At 43.1% G+C, this 21,471-nt stretch overlaps 2 protein-coding genes across 5 annotated transcripts; both read right to left on the bottom strand.

Annotated features, from left to right (window-relative positions):
* Positions 1–500: 500 nt before the first annotated feature.
* On the bottom strand, positions 501–10,498 carry TMEM165 (transmembrane protein 165). The gene is made up of 6 exons (XM_032684712.1): positions 10,298–10,498; positions 8,637–8,862; positions 6,268–6,443; positions 5,473–5,655; positions 2,534–2,639; positions 501–1,441 (listed from the first exon to the last, which is right to left on the bottom strand). Exons 1-6 carry the CDS (start codon positions 10,463–10,465, stop codon positions 1,365–1,367), a joined length of 936 nt encoding a protein of 311 aa, XP_032540603.1. The 5' UTR covers positions 10,466–10,498; the 3' UTR covers positions 501–1,364.
* A 1,327-nt stretch (positions 10,499–11,825) lies between these two features.
* SRD5A3 (steroid 5 alpha-reductase 3) lies at positions 11,826–18,940 on the bottom strand. Of its 4 annotated transcripts, none has more exons than XM_032686606.1 (5): positions 18,710–18,915; positions 15,716–15,867; positions 15,104–15,301; positions 13,737–13,859; positions 11,826–13,207 (listed from the first exon to the last, which is right to left on the bottom strand). In XM_032686606.1, the coding sequence occupies exons 1-5, from the start codon at positions 18,895–18,897 to the stop codon at positions 12,948–12,950; spliced, it is 921 nt and encodes a 306-aa protein (XP_032542497.1). In that variant the 5' UTR covers positions 18,898–18,915; the 3' UTR covers positions 11,826–12,947. The 4 variants fall into 4 exon arrangements, with proteins under 4 accessions (XP_032542497.1, XP_032542500.1, XP_032542499.1 ...); XM_032686607.1 differs by having other exon boundaries at positions 11,831–13,207; positions 15,104–15,298; positions 18,710–18,940; XM_032686609.1 differs by lacking the exon at positions 13,737–13,859 and having other exon boundaries at positions 15,104–15,298; positions 18,710–18,935.
* Positions 18,941–21,471: the final 2,531 nt, after the last annotated feature.

The following is a 21,471-nucleotide window of genomic DNA, read 5'->3' as shown; positions in this document are numbered from 1 at the left end:
GAACATTTAGACCCAGAGCCTGGAATCGCAGCCTGCTTTCACCCCACTGTACATACCTGGCATTGCACTTCTACAGTCTTAGAGAAATGTGGCATTAAGGGGTTTTCTGGGTAGAGAAACCAAAGAGAAGGATTAGGGGCTGCTCTGTTTGTCATCTACAAATAGCGTGGTTAAATCTGTCATGCTTCAGCTTTGATAAAAGGTAGATTCATAACATTAGAAACCATGTCTTCTATTTAACAAGACTGCTACAGGGTAGATCTTAGTGGGTTATATAAGACATTAGGCTCAGAATCCAACTCATCACTGAAGAGCAGAGATAAGCATGTATTTCTGCAACCCACGCATTTTCAGCGCTCAACATTTTCCAAGTCTTTATAACACAGGCATTTGTCAGTATCCAAAATAAATTTAATAAACTTTCCTCACCTTAAGCACATCATCACCAGGTAAACCTTTGTGGTGGGAATTACAGGAGCCATCAAAAACAATACTGAAAATAACACAAATGGAGACACTATGTTTTATTAATACTCTTCCAGATTACATGTCTATTCCTAAAAAGAAAAAAACCAGGAACACATCTAAACCTAAGAATTCCATTACTGTTCAATCCTGGGAATGGAACATTGTTAAGCTGGACCACTTTTATTACTTTATTACTTTCTGTATACAGTAATATTTCAAAATTAAAAAGTCAAATCATACTAGCTCCAGCCAGATTGCATATTGAACACAGTAGGTTGTTAATCACCACACATCAATTTCCTGATAAAAATCCCTGATTAAGAAGTTTTCCCTCTAAATTAAGTTTATAAAATTCTGTGTTGGTTGGCTCAGCCATTGAATGGTATAGGAACTGCTCCCAAGTTTCTTGTTGCTTAGATTATCCAGCCTCAGGCACACCGTGGAACCAGTATCTTTGGAGGTGGAAGCCTGCAGTTTTCTCCTCAACACCTTCCGAGCAACATGGAATAAGACAGTCTGCTTTGAGAGGCCTTAAGAATCAACTCTTGAAGAAACAGGAAAGGTGGTTGTGTGTAACAGAGGAAGAAAAGAGGAATGCTCATACTTAGGAGAGTAGATCCCCAAACTCAGCTGAGCCAGGTCCAGCAAGCGAGAAAACCACTCAAATCCCACCACGGGAGCAGGCACCACAGCATAAACAAACCAGACAATAAGCAGATCTCCACTGCAGAAGCTGTCCGTAAATGCGTCAGTCCCATGAATCATCCGCTATAAAAAAATTCAGTGTCTCATCTTCAGCTCTTGTTTAACTAGACTTCTTTACATTATATACAAAAATGCACAAGGATAACTGCTTGATGCTTCCAATCCTTGTTCTTTTACAACAATGAAAAAATTTAAAAACCAGAGTCTGGACTTATAAATAGTGCAGAAAATGCAAATGCTAAGAAGACAATGCCTCCTATGATTGTCACTGAAAAGAAAACAGAAGCCAAGAAATTAGATACCAAAAAGTAATTAACTTCTATGACATATTACAGATTTTTTTTTAATAAATAAGGTTAATAAAATTAATAAGATTATTTTTCCAAATAACCTTCCAAATATCCAAGTAGGATACAATATTCTTATGCTGGAGCAAGCCATCACTTAAGAGACATAATTAGCATTTTTTGCACAGTTTAAGTAACTACACTGAAAGAAAGAGTATCAAGACCATTAACTGCTTCCAATGGCCACGATCTGCTAGAGGCTGGGACAGTATTCTAGGAAAGCACCACTGTGCATGTTCTCCTACTCTTCTCTAAACAAACTAACAGGCTAAAAAGATATTTGTTTTAACCTAAGGCTATTCCTGCAGCTAAAGATCCACATTGTGCTTGGAGCATATTAAACCATTGCTAGATTAGCATTTTGTCACCAATTTCCTTGGCAAACAAACACAACAGAACGCACATTTCACTTTTAGCAGTGAAGTTGGCTTTTTACCACCTGTGCAACTACAGAACAATTATTCTGAATGAACATTTATATGAAGCAGATTCACAGAATTATCCCTGGGAGCAAGAAATCTCACCACATCACAGGACTGACAGGGGAAGCAAACTGCAACCTAAGCTAAGGAAAACCAAACAACCCAATGTAACTGTACTGGTTCTGCCTGTTGCACTTAGCAGGTACAATTAAAAAACATTTATGTCACACACACAATAGCTTTTAAGGCTTGTATATGGCTGGTATAACTTGTAAGTATGTAGTTCTCTTCCTCATCTGAAGGTCTGGACTCAGAATTGCAACAGAATTTCTATTATCCACTGTCAAAAAATAAATACCAACTATTTAAAATAATGTATTTCCTTCCTCTGGTCTCCTACAAGCTAGCTAATAGTGAAGCAAAACAAGGTGGGATGGAAGGCAGACCCAAAAAGCCAACCCAAAACCCACACCAGTTTTTATGGATTTTCCAAGAGTTTTGAGAAACTCTGTTCCCAAACATGTAGTTATTTACACCACAAACATTACCAGCATTAACACATTTCTTCAGTTGGAGTGAGTTTTCACTTACCAGTCCTAACAGAAATTTTTTGTGCTATCATTCTCCCTCCAATAACCGCTAAACCAGTGCATAGACAATGTCCCACTGTTCCTCCTACTGCCACACCATAGGGGTCCTGAGGGGAAAAAAAACACCAAGGGGTAAATCAGCACTGTTGAAAACCCACTGGTCCTACGACAACCTCCTGCCATGGAGGAGCAATGCTTGGATTCCCTGGTTGCACGCTGCCAAGCAAGGAGGATATTCTCAGGTGATTCCTCTGCTCTGCTATCCAGCACTGCCTTAAAGACCAGTAACTGTACATCAGCTAGTGAGGCAGACTTAAATCTAAACCTGACTAAGATAGGAGCATATAGAATATTTCAACAAAGCAGCATCTTCAAGTCATTAAATACAGATCCAGAAATCCCTCTGCTGTAGTTAAACAGTCAAGCAACCTCTAGAGGGAAGGTGGTAGCTGTTGAGAAACACAATATGCATCAGCTTGAAGAACACCAACCTAACTATAAAGAAAGAGAAAAATAAATCCTTGAACTGCAAATGACGGCTTTCAGCAGCTAAAACATTACAGGTCCTTTGCCAAGCTTCATACACTTGTGCTCCACACTCTGCCCCCTTCCATCCTACAAAGTGCAAAGCATGAAAGATTTTAAGTCCAAGGGATAAAAGCTGTTTTCAAAGTTTAATGTCAACAACAGCTTTTTGCCTCCCTACATAACAAGTGTGTTAACTTTGCCTCCCTGCATAACTCAATATGTGAACACCTGCACTACATGAAGAGGTTTCTCAGATCACCTTAGAAATCACACAGTTTAGGACAGTATATGCATTGAACACCTCAGAAATAGAAACAATCTTCTAATGACCATAAAGGCAAGAAAGGAGCATTACTTTCTGCTATACAATGATGAATGAAGGAAAGTAGAGCTGAGTCCTCTGCTCGTCTCTAAGTGACACTTCTAAAGGAAAAAAAAGCTACTGCCATAACCTGAGGAATGCATGGAATCTCAAACAGACAAACAGCAAAACTGTCTAAGAAATTATATGGTTTGAAGAAAAGATAACACTGACTGCACAAAAGAACCAAAACCACAAGCCAGTCAGAAGAGGTGGCAAACAAGCCAGTCAGAAGAGGTGGCAAGCACCAAGCAGACAGGTAAGAAACGAAAAAGAAATGCAGGTCAGAAGGAGAGCTGTGCCAGCAGAACACACTTGCCTCCAGGTCAGGACCCAAAATTCCTGGAAATCTCTGTTTCCCTGCAGTCAGCAATTATCTATACAGCCCTCACTGGCAGAAGGTGGATTTCACCTGCCATTCCATTCCCTACAAGGTAACAAGTTACAATGGCTTCCCTCAGCATAGCGTCTCCAGGAACAGGACTCAGACACAGCAGCTGAAACAAACCCATTCTAGTAGGACACAGTTTTCTTTTCAGTTTCCTTAAACAAATGAACAATTCTTATGCAGTAAGCTATTAAGGTGCGAAATCTAGTTCTTAGAGACTGTTGCCAGGACTAGGTTCGTGAAGGCAGACTGAAGTCATTCCCTTCGTGTATGCACTAAACCAAATTATCACTTTTTTTCCCCTTCCAAATGAACCCTGTTTGTTTGATGTGACAGGATGGACACTACTCACTCAATGAACACTTACACAGTATTTTGTTTTCTTTTCACTGCAGAACGTATGGGCACAACTGACTTATCACACTGCTCAAATCTCCATATTAAGATAATTTATTTCCTCATAAGCATTTCTGTAATGCTCCTGCTATGTATCTTAGTACTTCACAGACAAGGACTTATCTGAATATATTATGAAACAAATGGGTATAAAACATTCCCACAGATAAAACAGAAAAGATCCAGATCATAATCATTCACTGATTTTGAAAGCCAATATCAAGATATTGTCAATTCATTTTTTGCAGTATTTGTTTTGGTAGCACTCCTGTGAACACGTCATATTCTACAGGTACAACAGCCCACAGTCTTTAACTGCAATGCTCAGCACTTCACAAATCAGACCAAAGAGTCTGACAGACACTTCCTAAGGGGACACTTCCTAATTGGACACTCAGAAAACGCAAACCAGAAGTCAACGACCCCTTGTGAAAAGATGGGCTTAAGCAACTTGCCTGGCAAATTGGGCAGAGGTGTAGTGGTTCCCTTTTTCCAAGATGGCATATAACTGCCTGACATCCTCACCTGCTGTTAGCTCTAAACACCTTCCCTTCACTGTACCAAAGACAAGAGGTTCCTACAGCTTACAGTCTCCTTCATTACACAGCCCTGATTTATCCCTAGGGAGTGTCTGAAGGTGCACCTGAAAGAAGCATGAGTCCTAGGGAAAAAATGTAAATTATCTCAATGCATGAAAGGGCACAGGCAAGCTACTTACGTTTATTAAAAGGCTGACTGTAAACTTTCATTTTCCTCTGAATATAATACAGTTATATACACTCTAATCATCATGATGAGTAAAATTTAATTTACAGTATTACTGCACAGCAACTTAAGAGTTTATGTTCCTTCTATACACTGTACCATATTAATTCAGATTTTTAACAAGACGTATCTTTCGAGCAGCTTTAAGTTTGATGGAGTGAAAGTATCTTTTTTTAAGTTATTGAGTGAAAACTATATGACCACAGAGCAAAGAAACATCTGTTCTGTAACATCTCTCAACACTGTAACAAAACCCAATTGATTTCAGCTGCATGATATAAAGCAACTATTTTCTGAAATGCCTGTGCAGTCCCAATCATGTAACAATAGTTTTAATACTACACAGAGCTTCAGGGCATTTATTTTCAGGTCTTGGCACAGCTGTAGCACCAAGTAAAGCAGGTGCAAATCTGGCACCTCCTGCAAGAGTATTTTGTCTTTCTCACCTCTGTATGGGTAACCCAAAGAGGGCAAAAACCAGCAGACATTCGGCAACACTCACCTCTCTGGCAGCCAAGACTATGGTTGTTAATTGGGAACGATCACCCCATTCTGCTAAAAATGTTAAAGTAAAAGCTTGAACAAAGATTGGAGAAATAAAATGTAGCCACTTCTTCTGAGGTATAGTGGTGCCTGGCCCTGATTCCACATCTCCTGGCCCATTTAATAGTTTAGTTCTCTGAAGCTGCAGGAGACACAGGGAAAAAAAAAAAAAAAAAAGAAATAACCATAACACTAGAAACATCATCTAAACAACCCAAATGAAACACTTAACAGTAAAGCTAGACCTTTAGTTTCTAGAATGTTATTAGCCACTGACTGCTGCATTATCAGTGTATTAGTTATATAAAGTCACCATTAAAAAAAAAGCTATTTATATGCACAGACGTGTGTGTAAACACACACACATATATATAGTTGTAATCAGCTCTGACCTCCTGGTTACTGTGCATCTTGGACTACTTGCAAATAAAGAGCCTGACCACAAAAAGAAATAAAAGTAGAACCAAGAGTAAACTGCTGGTGTCCCCTCCACTAGTAATGCATTAAAAACACCCAAAACCCACCCACTTTATGTATATAAAGTTCCTTCTCTCCTAAGAAGTCAGGTTTGCCACAGAACTAGAATCACCTGCTGAAAGAGCCTCCAGAGGCCACTTCTGCCCGATTTACCACACATTTTCTGTGTCAGACTATCAAGACACAGCTGAGCACTCCAAACATGACAGTGCTGTTCTGCAGCTTCACAGCTGTAACTATTCCACCAGCTGTAATTTCCAGAAAGTTTCTGACTTACTTCTTCATCTTTTTTTTTAATTTCTGCTTGAACTTCCTCCAGCTCTTCTTGACCCTCATCTGGACTCATTTTCAAGCCTTCCCGAAGCATTCGGATGCCAAAGATTGCAAACAGTGCCGTTGACACATAGTATGTGTACACACGAGGAATAACTGTGGTGGCATAGCCAAACAAAACTGAAAAGAAAACAAATACATCGTTTAAAAAAATAAACATGTGGATCATAACTGTTTTTCCCACATCTGAAAAATGCTTGCTGGCAAAGTCTGCAATCCAAATATCCACCAATAAATAAATATTGTATCTTTTGTTAGTTTTGTATAATTTTCTAAATGTTTTTGCAAGGTAACAACACTCTAGAAACTTTAACTGTTACTGGTCGTGCCAGAGGCTGAAGTCCACTAACACAGAGACAATGCACACTAGCCAAAGTTGAGGTATTGCTATTCCCAAGAGCCACTCCAAACAACCATTATCTTTCCCATCAAGGTCTATGGAAGTCCTGCCTTTCTCCAAGCATGCCATGAAACTACCATCTGTAACCACATAAGTTTAGTCACAGTGTATACCAGTTAATTCCATTTATGTGTTGAATAGCATCTCTTTCCAATCTTTTATCAAATAAAGTTAGAATTACCATTTTCTACAACTTAAATCTACCAGGCAAATCTACAAATCACCCAGTTGGATAAATCCAGGCCTCTCTTCCTCTGCTAAGTGCAAATACATGCACATTACTATTCCCGTTTCCCACACTCCCCAAAGACCCCCAATGTGACCAACTTTGTTCTTTCTTTATTTCAATGACACTGATCCTACTTGCAGACCAAAAAGTGACCTCCATGGCATATCTCTTATGGGTATTGAAGGTGATCGACTTAAGACAAAACTAAGTTCTTAAACAAGAAGAAACACGTATCCAGGATGAAGTATTTGCTTTTTCACAACGTAACGTCATTTACCACGTTTTTGACAAAAAAAGGACTATATAAATGAGAAGAAACAAAATTAAGAATATAAAAAAAATTAATCAGGCTTCTTACTTGGACGCACAGCACATACATACACGAGTAGCAGTATTAGTTGCACAGCTAAATAAACCAGAAGGAGTTAAACCAAACTTTTTTAAAAGATTGAAAAAGTACTACCATAAAGCAATACAAGAAACTATACAAAAAACTGTCATTTTTTTAGCATTACTTACATATATAAGCACAAGCACAATGAAATAATCAGAACAATAAGCCAGCTTATTTTGTCAAGCACACCTTGAAAAAATATTCTAAGTAGTGATTACTTGGAGCTAGTGAGTTTAAGCGAGCATATCTTCATGAAGTCAAGGTGTGCAAACTCCCCAGGAGTTTCCAAACTCAGCTTGTACAAAACAAGGGCACTGGAGAGAGGGGAAAAGGAAGGGGGTGGGGGAGGGAGAAGTCAGGCTCCTTTCTGAAAAGAAAGAAAGAGTTGGGAACCTTTACACTGGGGAATGGAACAAGAAAATAAAGCTTTTATGAAAAAAGCATCAAGACAGATTTGAAGAAAAATTTAGTGTAGAGAAAAAGAGATAGCCATAATGGGCAGGAGAAATTACATACAGTGTAAATGGAAACTGCTCTAAGACTGCAATAATTGCAGCAGTGTACAAAGCAATAGCTACGCACACAAAAATCATTCACAGAAACAGTTGCCAAGCAGCCTGAAGCCAGTGAATTGGCTGTTTCCAGTGTGTATAAACCAACCAACAGTATTTCAAATGTTTCTGAAATGGGCATGGTTAGAAATGAGCACACAGACAAACTTTATGCTGCATCTGACATACCTGAAGGCTGCTCCATTTTACAATCAAAGCTACGTAAGTGCCCACAGCTACAGGTTCCTCAAGTGTCACCTGATATCTCACTTCCCGCCCCCCCCATCTTCCACTTATGCAGCTTCCAGCACAAATTCAGACAGCTACACATACAGGAATACAAGTCAGACAAGGGAAATCTGTCATCATATAAAGAATCTTTTGCCTTAGGACAAAAACCAGAAGTCACTCCCACATTCCCTTTAGGCACACAAATTTAACAGGAGCTAAAAATAAAAAGGAAACTAGTGGCCCAAAACCCAAAGGAAGTGCTTAGGCTCTCGATCCCATTCCTCTTCCTTAAACTCATACTGAGGCCCAGGGAGTGCAGAGACCTCATTAGAGCCAAGAGCCTAAATAGTCCATCTGAGCCACGATCCCCAGGAAAAGCTCGACACTCCCTTCAAAATAGAAAAGTGAATAAACGTACTACCTGCATTCCAATTTCAATTATGATTTTTTAGTAATATGTTACCCAGCACATTTTAAGAGATAAAACAAAAGACAAAAGAGTGCTAACCTGATAAGCATGTCATCAGTCCCAAGGCAAGCATAGCACCAGCCAGTACTGTCAGACGGTTGTACCGCATTGCCATGATGGCTGCAATGAAGAAGGTCTTGTCCCCCAGTTCTGACACAATGATGACAGATATAGCAGCCACAAATGCATGAATAAAGCCCAGATTAGTCTTGTCAGCTGACTCTTCACTGACAATGTGAACTGGAGCAACTGGTGAGGACCCTTTCTGTAAGAAGAAGGAGGAGGAGAAAAAAAAAAACAACCAAATCCAGACACTAGTTAATTAAGCTTGAATAGTCAGTACGCAGAAGTACTGTGCCCTGTATTTCTCCTGTCATACCATACTGGGTAGAGTGACATTTTAAGTATATACACCTCTCATGCTCATTAATGATTGTTAACTAGTTCCTGGTTGCCACCTACCTCAAATTGCCAGTTAGGTACTTAGCAAGAGGATCAGATCACATTCTGATTATTAAAACATTACTTCACCATGCACGCTATTACCAGAACATGAGAACCACCATTATAAGAAAACATGAGGAAAGCTGCTTTAGCTCAGAGATGATTTTTAAGGTCCCTTCCAACCAACCTGCCCTGAGCAAGAACACCTTTCACTAGATCAGGTTGCTCAGAGGACCATCCAACCTGGCCTTAAGCACTTCCAGGGATGGGGCAGCCACAATTTCTCTGCGCAACTTTTTCCAGTGCCTCACCACCCACCCTTACATGAAAGAATTTCTTCCTAATATCTAGTTAGGTTTCCACTCTTTCAGTTTGTACTCAAGCCAAATTTTGTGCAAGTTTTCATCAACTTTTTCTGCACTTGCTCTATGTTTGTTGAAAACTAACTCGAAGACTTTCCAGTGGTGAAACCGGACCAGCACACTCCGGTTGTTCCCACTCACTCACCAAAGTGTTTACTTGTACACGAAGTAAGATATCTATGATCACAAGCGAGGCCCAAGATCTGTAAGTTGATGTTCACATCCCTGACCAGGAATGGCTGAAAAAGCGTGTTCCAGCACATCTACCAGCAGAGACAGACTGCAACGTGTTTTGACATGGCGGCTTCCCAGCATTCCACTTTCAGCAGTGCTCCAAGTTTTTCGATGTTGATATTTAGAAACTCCCATACTCTGTGTGACACACTGACTTCCCAGAGCTCCTTCACCTTTTGCAGGGCTGTAACTTTTTAGTTTGGGTATGTGCCACCTGCCGTGCTCGACGTGCTACGCCAAACCGTATGTCACTAATTATTCCATCCCCCTGTGTGATCAGCCGGCACCAGAATCCCCTCACCGAGAACACTGTTAAACAAGTTTTAACGCAAAGGAACTGATACTAAATGTTGAAGGGGAAAAACTGGCAGATTTGGAGTAGCAACAAAACCTGCTTTCAGCTGCTTCTGTAGGGGAAAGAGAGCACTGACCCCTTTTCCATGTCAGACCTAGATGTCTCTCTTTTAGCAGAAAAGGGGAAGGACGCGGTGGCCCTGCAGCCCTCCCTTTTCCTGCCGAAAGCGGGGGATTTCGGAGCCCGATGGCCTCCGGACGGCGCGGGGCACCGCCAACCGAGCGCTGCCGCGGGGGGTGCGCGGGCCCCGCCGCCCCGCGCGGGGCTCAGCCCGGGGGGCACAGCGCGGCCCGTCCCCGCCTCACCTCAGCCCGCGGTTCCGCTCCCTTCGCCGCCGGCAGTGGCGGCGGCGGCGGCTCCTTCCTGCCGGGCTCTTCCTCGGGAGTGGCGCCGAGCTGCGCCGGGGCCGCGAGCAGCAGTGCGGCCGCCAGCAGCATTGCGGCGGCCCGCGGGAGCGGCGGCGGGGACCCCATGTCGGCCGAGCGCGGTGCGGGGGGGGCGCGGCGATGCCCCGGTTAAGGGCGCCGCGTCACCGCCCGCGCCGCGCGGCCCGGCGGCCGCCCCCACCCACTTCCTGCCGCCGACGGACGTCCCGCCCCCCGCCCCGCCCCGCCGCCACGGCGGGGGCTGACCCCCGGCCACGCCGCCCTGTCCCGAGGGCACCGGGGCGGTCTCGCAGCGCTCGGGGCCAGACCCGGGCGTGGGTTTCCACCCCGTCCTCCGGCTCCCGGCGTCGCGAGGGAACGGGCAAGGGCGGCTGTGCAGCGTTCCCCGGGGAGCGGGCGAGTCCGAGCGCGTCCCTCAGTCGTTCGAAGCTGCCTGCGGGCAGGGAAAGGGCGCTGCGGGACGAGAGGCAAAGAAGCGGCTGCGTGAGGTGGTTTAAAACTCGCCTAGAAACGGCCCGGGCAAGTCCCGGTCTCGTAAACGGCCAAGTGCACAGCAGCGCTTTGGGTATGTGTGACCCCGGCACGGCCACAAGCCCAGGGCACGGAATCACAGCACCGGTCAGGCTGGAACGGACCACAGAGGGTCATCTGGTCCAACCTCCCTGCTCAAGCAGGGTCATCCTAGAGCACGTTTGCACAGGATTGTGTCCAGACGGTTCTGGAATATCTCCAGTGCAGGAGACTCCACAACCTCTCTGGGCAATCTGTTCCAGTGCTCAGTCACCTGCACAGTAAAGTTCTTTCTCATATTCAGGTGGAACCTCCCGTGCACCAGTTTCTGCTCTTTGCCTCTTGTCCTATTTTTAGGCACTACTGTGAAGAGCCTGTCTTCATCCACTTGGCATCCCCTTTTTAGATACTTATATATGTATGGATGAGGTTCCCTCTCAGACATCTCAAGGCTGAACAGGCCCAGGTCCCTCAGTCTTTCCTCATAAGAGAGATGTTCCAACCCTTAATCATGTTTGATGCCCTCCACTGGACCTACTCCACGAGCTCCATATCTATCTTGTACTGAGGAGCCCAGAACTTGACGCAGTACTCCAGATAATGCTCTCCCCAGGGACCCCAGGAGGGCCGAGCATCCCAATGCTCCCTCCTCTGGGCAAGGACAGGAATGTGCTTCCTGAGAAGCAGTTTAGTGAACAGGATAAGAAGACCAGTTTAACAGGACTTGCTTGGAGACAGGCCAAAGGAGCCTCTTGAGAACCACTTAAAAAAATAATATGGAAAGATGCGGTCCCAAGACAAGCCTGTTGATGCTCCATGGTGGTGTTGATGGAGAGAGGGAAAGGCATGCAACAGCCAAGAGAGGCACATTTTGTGCAAAGTGATTGCTTGTGTTTTGCAAATATGTTAGATCAATTTTGAAAAATCATACAAAATGGAAATAGAAAGTATAATAACCTTTTAATTAGGCAATTCATAAGATATACTACAGTATAAAAATTCTTCTTATATACAAAATAATGTATGCATGTAAGTAGACAACATGCTGAAACACTAGCATTCATATGCTACATCACATAAAACCGATCATTCAGTATCATGAGAAGGACCAAAATATTCAATAGTTAAGTGCAAAAAAAAGCCCTGTGCTGAGTGACATCATCTCCCCAGTAAAGAATTTCTTTGCAATGCTTGTCAAGTACTGGTTTCTGTGTGCTCTCTGCCTCAGCAGTTCATTATATCTGTTTAAAAAGCCATGTAGTCATGGTCATGGCCATCCTGCACAACTGCCTCTTCTAACACATGAGGGATTCCAATAACCCACTATAAGGACAACAGAACCATAACCAGGAACAATAATTTTCTGCAAATTCTCTTCTACTGTTTCTCTAGACAGAGAACCTTCCACGATTTTCCCAGTTTAGGGATAAAGGGAAATTTTTTTTTCCCAGTTTAGTGATGAGTGAAAATAGTTTGGTGCAGAAGAGGTAATGCAGAGAATGGGTCTGTTTATTTCCACTGCTGAGCATGAGTCATTCCTCCACCACAGATTTCTCCACAGTTTTTGTGCTTACAGTCATAAAGCAGTGGCTGGTTTTAATTGTCAACAGGGAAGCACAGAAAGATACAAAATTTGCCTCCCTCTGAAGTGATTCAAAGAAAAGAGACTAGGAAAGAAATACGCTTAATTTGTCAAGACATGAAATACAGTAGTTCAAATGATTCTTTGCACCCTCTTTTCATTAATTTTCACAAATATTTGGACTTGCTGCACAACAGCAAGTGTTTTATGCACAAGACATAAAAGAGCCAATTAGCATCTCTTCACTTTGAATTCAAGCCTTCGGTAAACCTTTTTTAGCTTGTATGATACACAGAGACATTTCCCCAAATAAATTGGTGACATGAATGGATTGTCATTAAAATTATGAGCTTTTAAGGTAGAATCAGAGAAAATGTGTGATTTTATCTGGGCTTTAATATACCATAAATCTCTTATTCCCTTATAGAAAACATTTCCCACTTTAAGACACCGTAAAGATACTTTAGAAAAAATATTCTAAAAAACATGTGGTATAAATGCTTTTCGATGCTTTGGGTAGGAACGGAAGTTTTTCTCATAGAACTCGTGACTCAAAACAGCAGCCAGTGCCTGGTTAAAAAGAACACACATCACTACACACCACCACGTCCCATTCTGAAATCCAAGCATGATGGCCATAGAAACATATATGAGCAGCTCTGCAAAATAATGAGGGCAAGACACGCTCTCAAACCAGTCTCCGAAAGGAACATCGTAGCCCAGCCTTACAACCTTTCCTGCAAGGAAACAGAAAGAAATTAATCGAGAACATGTATTAAACAAACTTTTCTTCTCACGATGACAGAACAATATGCTTACAAAAGTTACCATCATCATCATCATCATTCACCTCCATCTGATCTGGCAGCTTTGCACTTAATGAAATAAGATGCCACCTCTGGCTATGCAAATAAAGAGTAAGGAAACCTATTTTTAGCCCACATGGAAACAGAAGTGAGGTCCCCAAGGAATGGCACAAGTTGTAACCATTAGGATGTGTCTGTCCTTAGAATGTTAGAAGCTAGAGCTTCATTTCAAGTTCTACAGAACTATATAGACAGACACACCACCCCCCTTCCCCCTAGTTCAGCCATCCGATCTCTTTTCCAAACAGCCTCATTTCATCTATCAAAAGTCTTATAAAGAACAGCACACTGAAGGAACTGAAAACCATTAATTTTTAAGGTATTAGAAGCTATAGAAGCCTATTGAAACAACCAGGAAAAATTTTCCAAGTAAACAATTGACAGGAATGAAACATCTTACCTGATTTGTTTTTTCTAAGTTTAGCTAAAATTACAAGACATCTGTGTTGGTGAAGAGAGGCCCAAATGTACATCGTAATTCCTACAATGTGATACCAGCAGATCTGCACGGAAAGCTCTTTTCCTGAATTAAACATGGTTTATTAATATATAGCCAGGAAGTAACTTCCCAAATATCATTTGAAAATACTATATACATTTTTTAAATGTTACTGTCTTACAAAATTCTACTAGTTAGTCTCTAATCCCTTGAAAGTTGCTTTTAAATCCCGCATCATTTAAGTGCCCAGCTGGCAGTTCATTTCCCTTAACTGCTCTATTCTAAAATACATAGTTATTAATCCAGTAGCTTGAAGTGCAGCATGATGTAGAATGATACATAATTGATAGTCTAAGACCTCAATATTCAACACTATTTGTAACTATTATCATCCTAATTAAACATATTGTCATGGTCAACATGTAAGTACAGAGTTTTTTGTCTTGTTAACAGTGAGATACATATATACATGCACACACACAACACATGCCTACACACACGTACACAGAGTGTGAAACATTTAGGTCTTCAAAAAAGTGATAAGTGTATGAAGGATGATTTCCAAAGTACAAGCCAATGCACCGTCTCTAAGAATCTACAGGATGTAAAAAGTAGAACACAGATTCACTAAAAAAAAGGTTTTATCTACACATAGGAAATCTGAAGGTTCTTTAAAAAAAAATCCCTGGATTATACTAGAACTGATGCGGTTGTAAATGGTTAAAAACTTCACTAAACTTACATACTTGGTAATGACTGCCTTACAAAAATTAGTCATGGGAGGAGTGCTACAACCAACTCATGGTTCATCTATGCAGCCCAGTGGAATGTGTTAGCAGAAACAAGTCATAAAATACAAATTTCTGTTGTATTAATGGAAACAGTACAAGAGAGAGAAGAGACTGAATCAAGGCAGAGCAATGGCAAGTTCTTAATGGAAAACAAAGGAGGTGGCCAAGAAGCCTTGCAGACTCACAGCAAAGCTTACAACAAAAGAACCAAACTTGCATAGTGTCATTTGAGAACTGGTACCAATTACTGTCCTGCATAAAGCATATGTATCTCAATGCAAAACTGATTGATAATGATCCTTAAAGTATCTCTGTGAGATGTTTTTCAGGAAATAACTGTGATGGTTAACATGAAAGTGTGTCTTTGTGTATAACGCTGGCTGATCAAATGATATACTGAAATGTAGTTACTTTGAACTATGCCAGTAAGTATTTTTATGTCTCATCAGTTAACACACTTCTCAAACAAGCAGCCCTCTATACGGAAACAAATGGGAGCAAAACTGCATCTTTGGTAATAACTCAGCAGGCACTTACCAGTCCTGACATTAGTAGGCACTTGACATAGCACAGTTGAGCCAACGGCAATGTAGAAACCAAGTCCATAGTAATACTGCACAATATGAATGAAACCATTGGAAAACACACTGGTCCAGAGGCATTCTGCAAGCCTTCGACAGCTGTGCAGCCAAAGGAGCAGGAGAACCAGGAGAGCAGAGAAGTACTCACTGTCTGCTTGCAGATAAAAAATAGCAACTTTGAGACAGATAGGAACAATTTAGCCTGTACAGTGCTTCAAAAAGGCTATTGCTTCCCCTCCCCACAGCAAAATTTTACTCTCATTTTAAATTAACTGGGGAAAATATTTGTATAGGTGAGACACTGCTGACCACAGCAAGATTTCTTCCAGAATGTACTAATGGCACTTTCTGTTAAAAGACTGCTGATAGCCATCATATCCATAAATTAGAATGATTTCTATATTGAATAATTACAAAGGACAAAGGCACTTGGTATTCCAGGAAAGTCACTTGGCACCTAGTTTAAAAGCAACTGATGAAGTAGCACTTGGATGCAAATTCAGCACAGCTTTGGTAATAGAGTTTTCTAATATTTATATGGATGCATCATAACAGCTGGAACACTTGCCCATGTCCTCGCTCTGAGAATCTCTGCCAAGAGCACGGTGCATGTCCTGAATCCATGATGGGAGTGACTCTCCAAGGAACTCAGCTCGGAAGAGCCAGTACAGCAGACTGCCATTCCAGACCACAGAAACCACATAAAAGTGAGTAAACCAGCTGTGGGAACAAAAAAGGTCTTCATTAATGTATTAATGTTCTCATCGTTCCTTAGTTGGAAATGTAGCTGCAGGACGTGCTTGCCTGATGGTGAGTGCATTCCCTTTTGGTGCCCACGTGAATAGTAGAGAATTCAGGAACCAGTGGTACCAAGCAGTAATAACCCTAACACGTTTTCCCCCAGTGAAATGCTGCCTGGAATAACCTCTAACTTAGCTCACATTACTAACCATAACTGTGCTAAAGAGGAGAAAGTGTAAACTGCACATTGCAAAGGTATTCCTCAAGACACAACTAATCATGATGTACACAACGTTTTCTTTATAATTTACACCACTAAAAGCACATCCAATTAAGTTTCTGGGCATTTCCAAGCTGCTGCACGCCACACCACTCCCACTTTTCTCAGTTCCAGTAGGTGCACTACACAACATGTTAAAGTTCATAAATTACAAACGCAGATGGTAAAAGGCATCCAGAAGTAATTAGTCTGCTCTAAGTATCTTTTCCCTCTGCAAATTCAAGGTCTGCAACAATCATATAGAAAAAAAGCTGTGACCATCAACACCACTGGGTGATTACAGAGTAAGACCACATGGGTTTTTTTGAAGAATAAAACAAAGAATCTCCCAACCCTGTAATGCACTTATAAAAGCACACTATGTATTACTGAAATGCACACATGACAGTCAAGGCAGGTAACTGCATTGAGTTAAAGAGCCTATAATATCCAGCTCAAACTAGGTGATCCAGTATTTCCTTTTGCTTTTAAAATTAAAAGTCCTTCTGGCTATGAATACAAAGCAGGACCTCTGGAAACACCTGCAAAGAGCTAAAATACGTCCCATGGGAAGATGCTGATGGCCTTGACTTGACAATGCAACTATAGGTACAAAACTAGGATATAACTGTATAGTCAAGAGAAGACTGTCCTCATGGAAACTTTTCTCTCAGAGGAGCGTAGGGGTACAACACCCTTGCTTAGAGAAACCAATTAAAGTGACCCCCTCCCAGAGCAGCTCAGGTATCTCTCAACAGCACCACAGAGATCACAGAGGTAGGGAGCATCCCTGCATGCTCCAGAGTGCCTTGCCCATTAGCAGCTGGTAACTCCTACACATGATCACTTCTCCTCAGTTCCTTCTACAAAGCAGAAACAGCAGCATTTCCTCTGCTGATCTGCAAGAGCAGAAGTAAAATTCAATCCCTCTCCCTCATTTTCTGTTTATAAGACAAACAGAATTTGTATATTGATAAAAACTCATTGACACCTCCAAGTTTCAAGCTCTTTCCCTGCTGTCCTGTTACTTGGTAGAATCATATCTTGTCACTCGCCAGGGAACTTTCTCCACACACACTGATTTTTGCTACCAGCACACAAACAAGTCCTGGCAGCTTAGCAGACACACGCCCTGTGAGCTTTCAGCAATCCCAATTACACTGGGGATATATCTGACCTACAGAGTGAACCAGCACTGCAGTTAGTACATGTGCCATACCTTAAGGAGAGGAATTTTCACTATTTGCCAAATATGACAATGAATCAAGATAGAATGCCAAAATTAAAAACAAGCCCAGGCTAGTGAAAATATAATGGTTGTTTGGAAACAAGACACAAATGAATAGAACAGAAAATGCCTCAATGCATTCAGGATCTTCTCTATTCCTTCAGCTAGAAGTGTTATGGATTCACTAATCAAGTAACAGAATTGCTTTGTAGGTGTTGAGAGCTCAAGACCAATTCTCTGAAAAAGTATGTTCTTCAGTCACCCTCCTCCCTAAGAAGGGGTGTTGGGAAACTTCTGTTGGAGAAAGGCCAACTCAAACAAAAACCCACCTAAAGAATGTGGCACTTTGCAGTACACTTCAATTAAGACAAAGCCTTTATAAGCCCTTATTTTTGCTGAGGGTACTGCAGAGTTTAAACATGTCCCTGGATATTTTCTGCATCAAGAAGCCTGATAACCCACATATTACATTACAACCTTTCCATGAATAATATGCTGTGTCACAAAACTTTTTTTTCAACATTTGGTTTGAAAGCTACGTATATAAAATGTGTCAGACATTATAAGATTGCTACATTACTGGTGATCAGATCTTTTAAGCAGCCTCCCAGTCCTGTCCTGCTGGCCTTGCAAGATCCTATCTTGCCTACGTTCAAGTCAAAGACTAGTTCTTAGTTCGAGTAATGAATCTCACCTGATCAAAACCTAAAAAATTCCATAATATATAACAGCAGAAACATTTTAAAACCTTTAAATGTGGGGTTTTCTCCCTCCTTCATAATTATTCATTAAACATCTAAACATATACATATATTTCATTGCATCAAACATCTATTAAGACGTGTTTGGATAACACGGTGGTTCTTTTGCCTTATCAGAGACTGTTCATGCAGGGTCTAGATCGCTATTGTTCCCATGGTGTTATTAGCTAACTCACATTTTAAAAAGAAACCTTTAAGGGAGAAGGCAATGTCTGACAATCAGTGTGAGACAGTAAACCTGCAGCATATTTGCACAGAGTTACACTCAGGATTCCACGTCCCCAGGTGCCTGACCTGAGTCTTGCAGGACGGTTTGTTTTACGGATCTCGCATGGGACTGCGAATCAAGCGATTAGGCTTTTGTTCCCATTTAGAACACAGATTCTGTATGATCGCTCGCAGTCTCCATGCTCCTCGGTTCCACATCTGTAAAATCAGAGTAGCAGTTCTGCAACAAAGCTGAGCTCAACTCTATAAATATCCGCGGTGCTCTCTGCGTGTGCTGTTCACTAACCGGGACACACTCACGGTAATCGCCGCGGCGCTTCAATAGCGGTAAGAGCCGCCCCTCACCTCTTGGGCACGAGGTAATTAAGACTCCAGCCCGGGGGCCTTGTCTTCCCGTAGCGAATGAGCTCGTGGAAGAGGTCGGAGACCCCGCCGAGGCCATCGGACCGCCACGCCGGGGCCCGCAGGAGCAGCAGCGCGGCCAGGAAGGCGACGGCCAGCAAGGACCAGGCAGTGGCCAGCACCGGCAGCATCCCTCGCCCGCGCTTCGCTCCGGCCCCGGCCCCGCTCCGCCCCCAGCCCGCCCACCGCCGCGGAGCCTCTTCCGCTTCCCGCTTTCGGGAAAGGTGGGGCTTTCTCAGCCGGCTGGGGTTTGCGACAGTGGTGCGGGGTGTCCCTGCAGCTGGTGCCCAGAGCTGCGCTGGGGCATGTTGTCTATCTGTACTTCAGCAAAGCCTTTGACACCGTCTCTCGGAAAAGCTGGCAGCCCACTTGGACAGGGGCGCTCTTTGCTGCGTCAAAAACTGTCTGGACGGCCAGGCCCAGAGAATGGTGCTGCATCCTGTTGGCAGCCGGTCATCAGTGGTGTTCCCCAGGGCTCAGTGTTGGGCACAGTCCTGTTTGATATCTTTATTGATGATCTGGATGAGGGGATCGAGTCTACTCTTAGTAAACTGGAGGACAACACCACGTTGTGCAGGAGTGTTGGTCTGCTAGAGGGCAGGAATGCTTTCCAGAGGGATCTGAACAGGCTGAATCGATGGCCCAAGGCCACTTGTATGAAGTTTAACAAGGCCAAGTGGCAAGTCTTGCAGTTGGGTCACAACAACCCCCTGTGGCGCTACAGGCTTCCAGAAGAGTGGCTGGAGAGGACCTGGGGGTGCTGGTCCATAGCTGCTGAACATGAGCCAGCAGTGTGCCCGGGTGGCCAAGAAGGCCAATGGCATCCTGGCCTGTATCAAGACTAGTATGGCCAGCAGGACCAGGGAAGTGATGGTGCCCCTGTACTCAGCACTGGTGAGCCTGCACCTCCAGTACTGTGTCCAGTTCTGGGCTCCTTGTTTTAAAAAGGATGTTGAGGTGCTGGAGCGTGTCCAGAGAAGGGCAATGGAGCTGGTGAAGGGTCTGGAGCACAAGTCCTGTGAGGAGTGGCTGAGAGAGCTGGAGGTGTTTAGCCTGGTGAAGAAGAGTCTTGAGGGTGACCTTATCACTCTCTACAACTACCTAAAAAGTAGGGGTTGGTCTCTTCTCCCAGGCAACAGGACAAGAAGACATAGTTTTAAGCTGGGCCATGGAAGGCTTAGGTTGGGCATTAGGAAGAATTTCTTCACAGAAAGGGTAATTATAGACTGGAATAGGCTGCCCAGGGAGGTGGTGGAGTCACCATCCCTGGAGGTGTTTAAGGAAAGACTGGACATGGCACTTAGTGCCATGATCTTGGTGACATGGTCATATTCGGTCATAGGTTGGACTCAATGTTCTCAGAGGTCTTTTCTACCTAATTGATTCTGTGGCTCCAGGTGTGTGTGCCTCATCTCAATTGCATGCTTAGTCAGCCACTGCCTTGACGTTACGTGTGTGAGGTCCTGTGTTCAGAATTTTATTCTAATAGATGTTCAGTTTCATCATGACCAGAAGGAAAGCCTTTCTTTGGCTTTCTTTTGTCCAGAGACACCAGGAAGCCAAACCAGCTTGGCACCAAAGGGAGGTGATTCCCTCTGACCTGCAGTGAAGCATGTCCTGCTCACAGCCCTCTTGCAGGTCAAACTTCCTGTTGCAAGAGAAACTCAAGTGTTACTGGGCAGGCACCAGTTAATGATCTCGTTAATTAGGGGCTAATTCATTGGGCTAATTAATTAATGGGATGGGGAACTCCCCTTCATGCCATGACTGCATGTACCTCCCACTCTCCCCAGCACTCCCAATGCCCAACTGAAAGGCCCATCCCTGGGGCTTGTTCTTACCCAGAGCTGCTCAGGCCTTAGTAATTAATTAATGATCTGATTATTTAGGGGATGAGGCAGCTCCTCCAACCCTGACCATGGCCCCAGGACTCCCATCCTCTTCCCATCCTCCCCACTGTTCCCAACACCCAGCTGGGGTTGGTTGACCTCCCAAGACCCATCGTTGGGGTCCTGAAGACCATGGGGTCCCCAGCGCCCCCCCAGGTCCCCAACCTCCCTCCCAGTCATCCCAGTCCCCACCCCACTGCTCATCCCAGCAGCTGGACCACCCTTCAGCATCTTCTGACCTTGCCACTCTACTCCCCATTGGATGAAGGTCCATGTCCATCTGGGTACCACCCTCTAATCCCACCTTGGAGGATTTCTGGGAGAAAACCAGCGGAAACATGGGTTTTCCCACGCTGTTGCATCACTCCCTGCCCACCTGGGAGCTGCCATGAGCAATTCTGTGGTATTCTATGTCCCCATCTCTGTTCAGTTTTTGTTTTATCTGACCAAATATCACCGAGTCAATTATCTGCCTCACTGCCTCCAAGAAGATACTGAAAGGTGCTTCAAACTTTTCATTATATGTGTGAGAAAATTAATGGTGTTTATTCTGGGCATATTTAAGTTAGTACTTATTAATGCTCTTGAGTAAAATAAGATTTTTAAGTCAAGATTTTCAGAAAAAATATTTGGATTGTATTTCCAAGTCTTTAAATATAGAATAACCCAATTTTATTAGTATTTAGCACTACTTCAAACCATCATGAAATCAGTAGATTAAGAGAATAAGGCGTTGGACACCACCTTGCAGCTGACTGAGATTAAGGCATGAATGGTGTTCCTTTGACTTCAGGAAGAACTGTTGATACCAGTTGC

This window comes from Chiroxiphia lanceolata, chromosome 4, assembly GCF_009829145.1.
Source record: "Chiroxiphia lanceolata isolate bChiLan1 chromosome 4, bChiLan1.pri, whole genome shotgun sequence".
Classification (NCBI taxonomy): Eukaryota; Metazoa; Chordata; class Aves; order Passeriformes; family Pipridae; genus Chiroxiphia; species Chiroxiphia lanceolata.
The sequence above is the reverse complement of the archived record's forward strand: the minus strand, read 5'-3'. Positions and strand labels throughout refer to the sequence as shown.

What these genes read in the sequence shown, in the direction of transcription:
- SRD5A3 (XM_032686606.1), bottom strand. Translation starts at nt 18,897, where the DNA reads ATGCTGCCGGTGCTGGCCACTGCCTGGTCCTTGCTGGCCGTCGCCTTC. An exon ending in TTCTCAGAGCGAGGACATGG is followed by an intron (nt 15,302 to 15,715) that starts GCAAGTGTTCCA and finishes TTTATCTGCAAG; the next exon opens with CAGACAGTGAGTACTTCTCT. An exon ending in ACTTAGAAAAAACAAATCAG is followed by an intron (nt 13,208 to 13,736) that starts GTAAGATGTTTC and finishes GTTTCCTTGCAG; the next exon opens with GAAAGGTTGTAAGGCTGGGC.
- TMEM165 (XM_032684712.1), bottom strand. Translation starts at nt 10,465, where the DNA reads ATGGGGTCCCCGCCGCCGCTCCCGCGGGCCGCCGCAATGCTGCTGGCG. An exon ending in GAGCGGAACCGCGGGCTGAG is followed by an intron (nt 8,863 to 10,297) that starts GTGAGGCGGGGA and finishes TTCTTCTTACAG; the next exon opens with AAAGGGTCCTCACCAGTTGC. An exon ending in AAAAATTTCTGTTAGGACTG is followed by an intron (nt 1,442 to 2,533) that starts GTAAGTGAAAAC and finishes TTTTCTTTTCAG; the next exon opens with TGACAATCATAGGAGGCATT.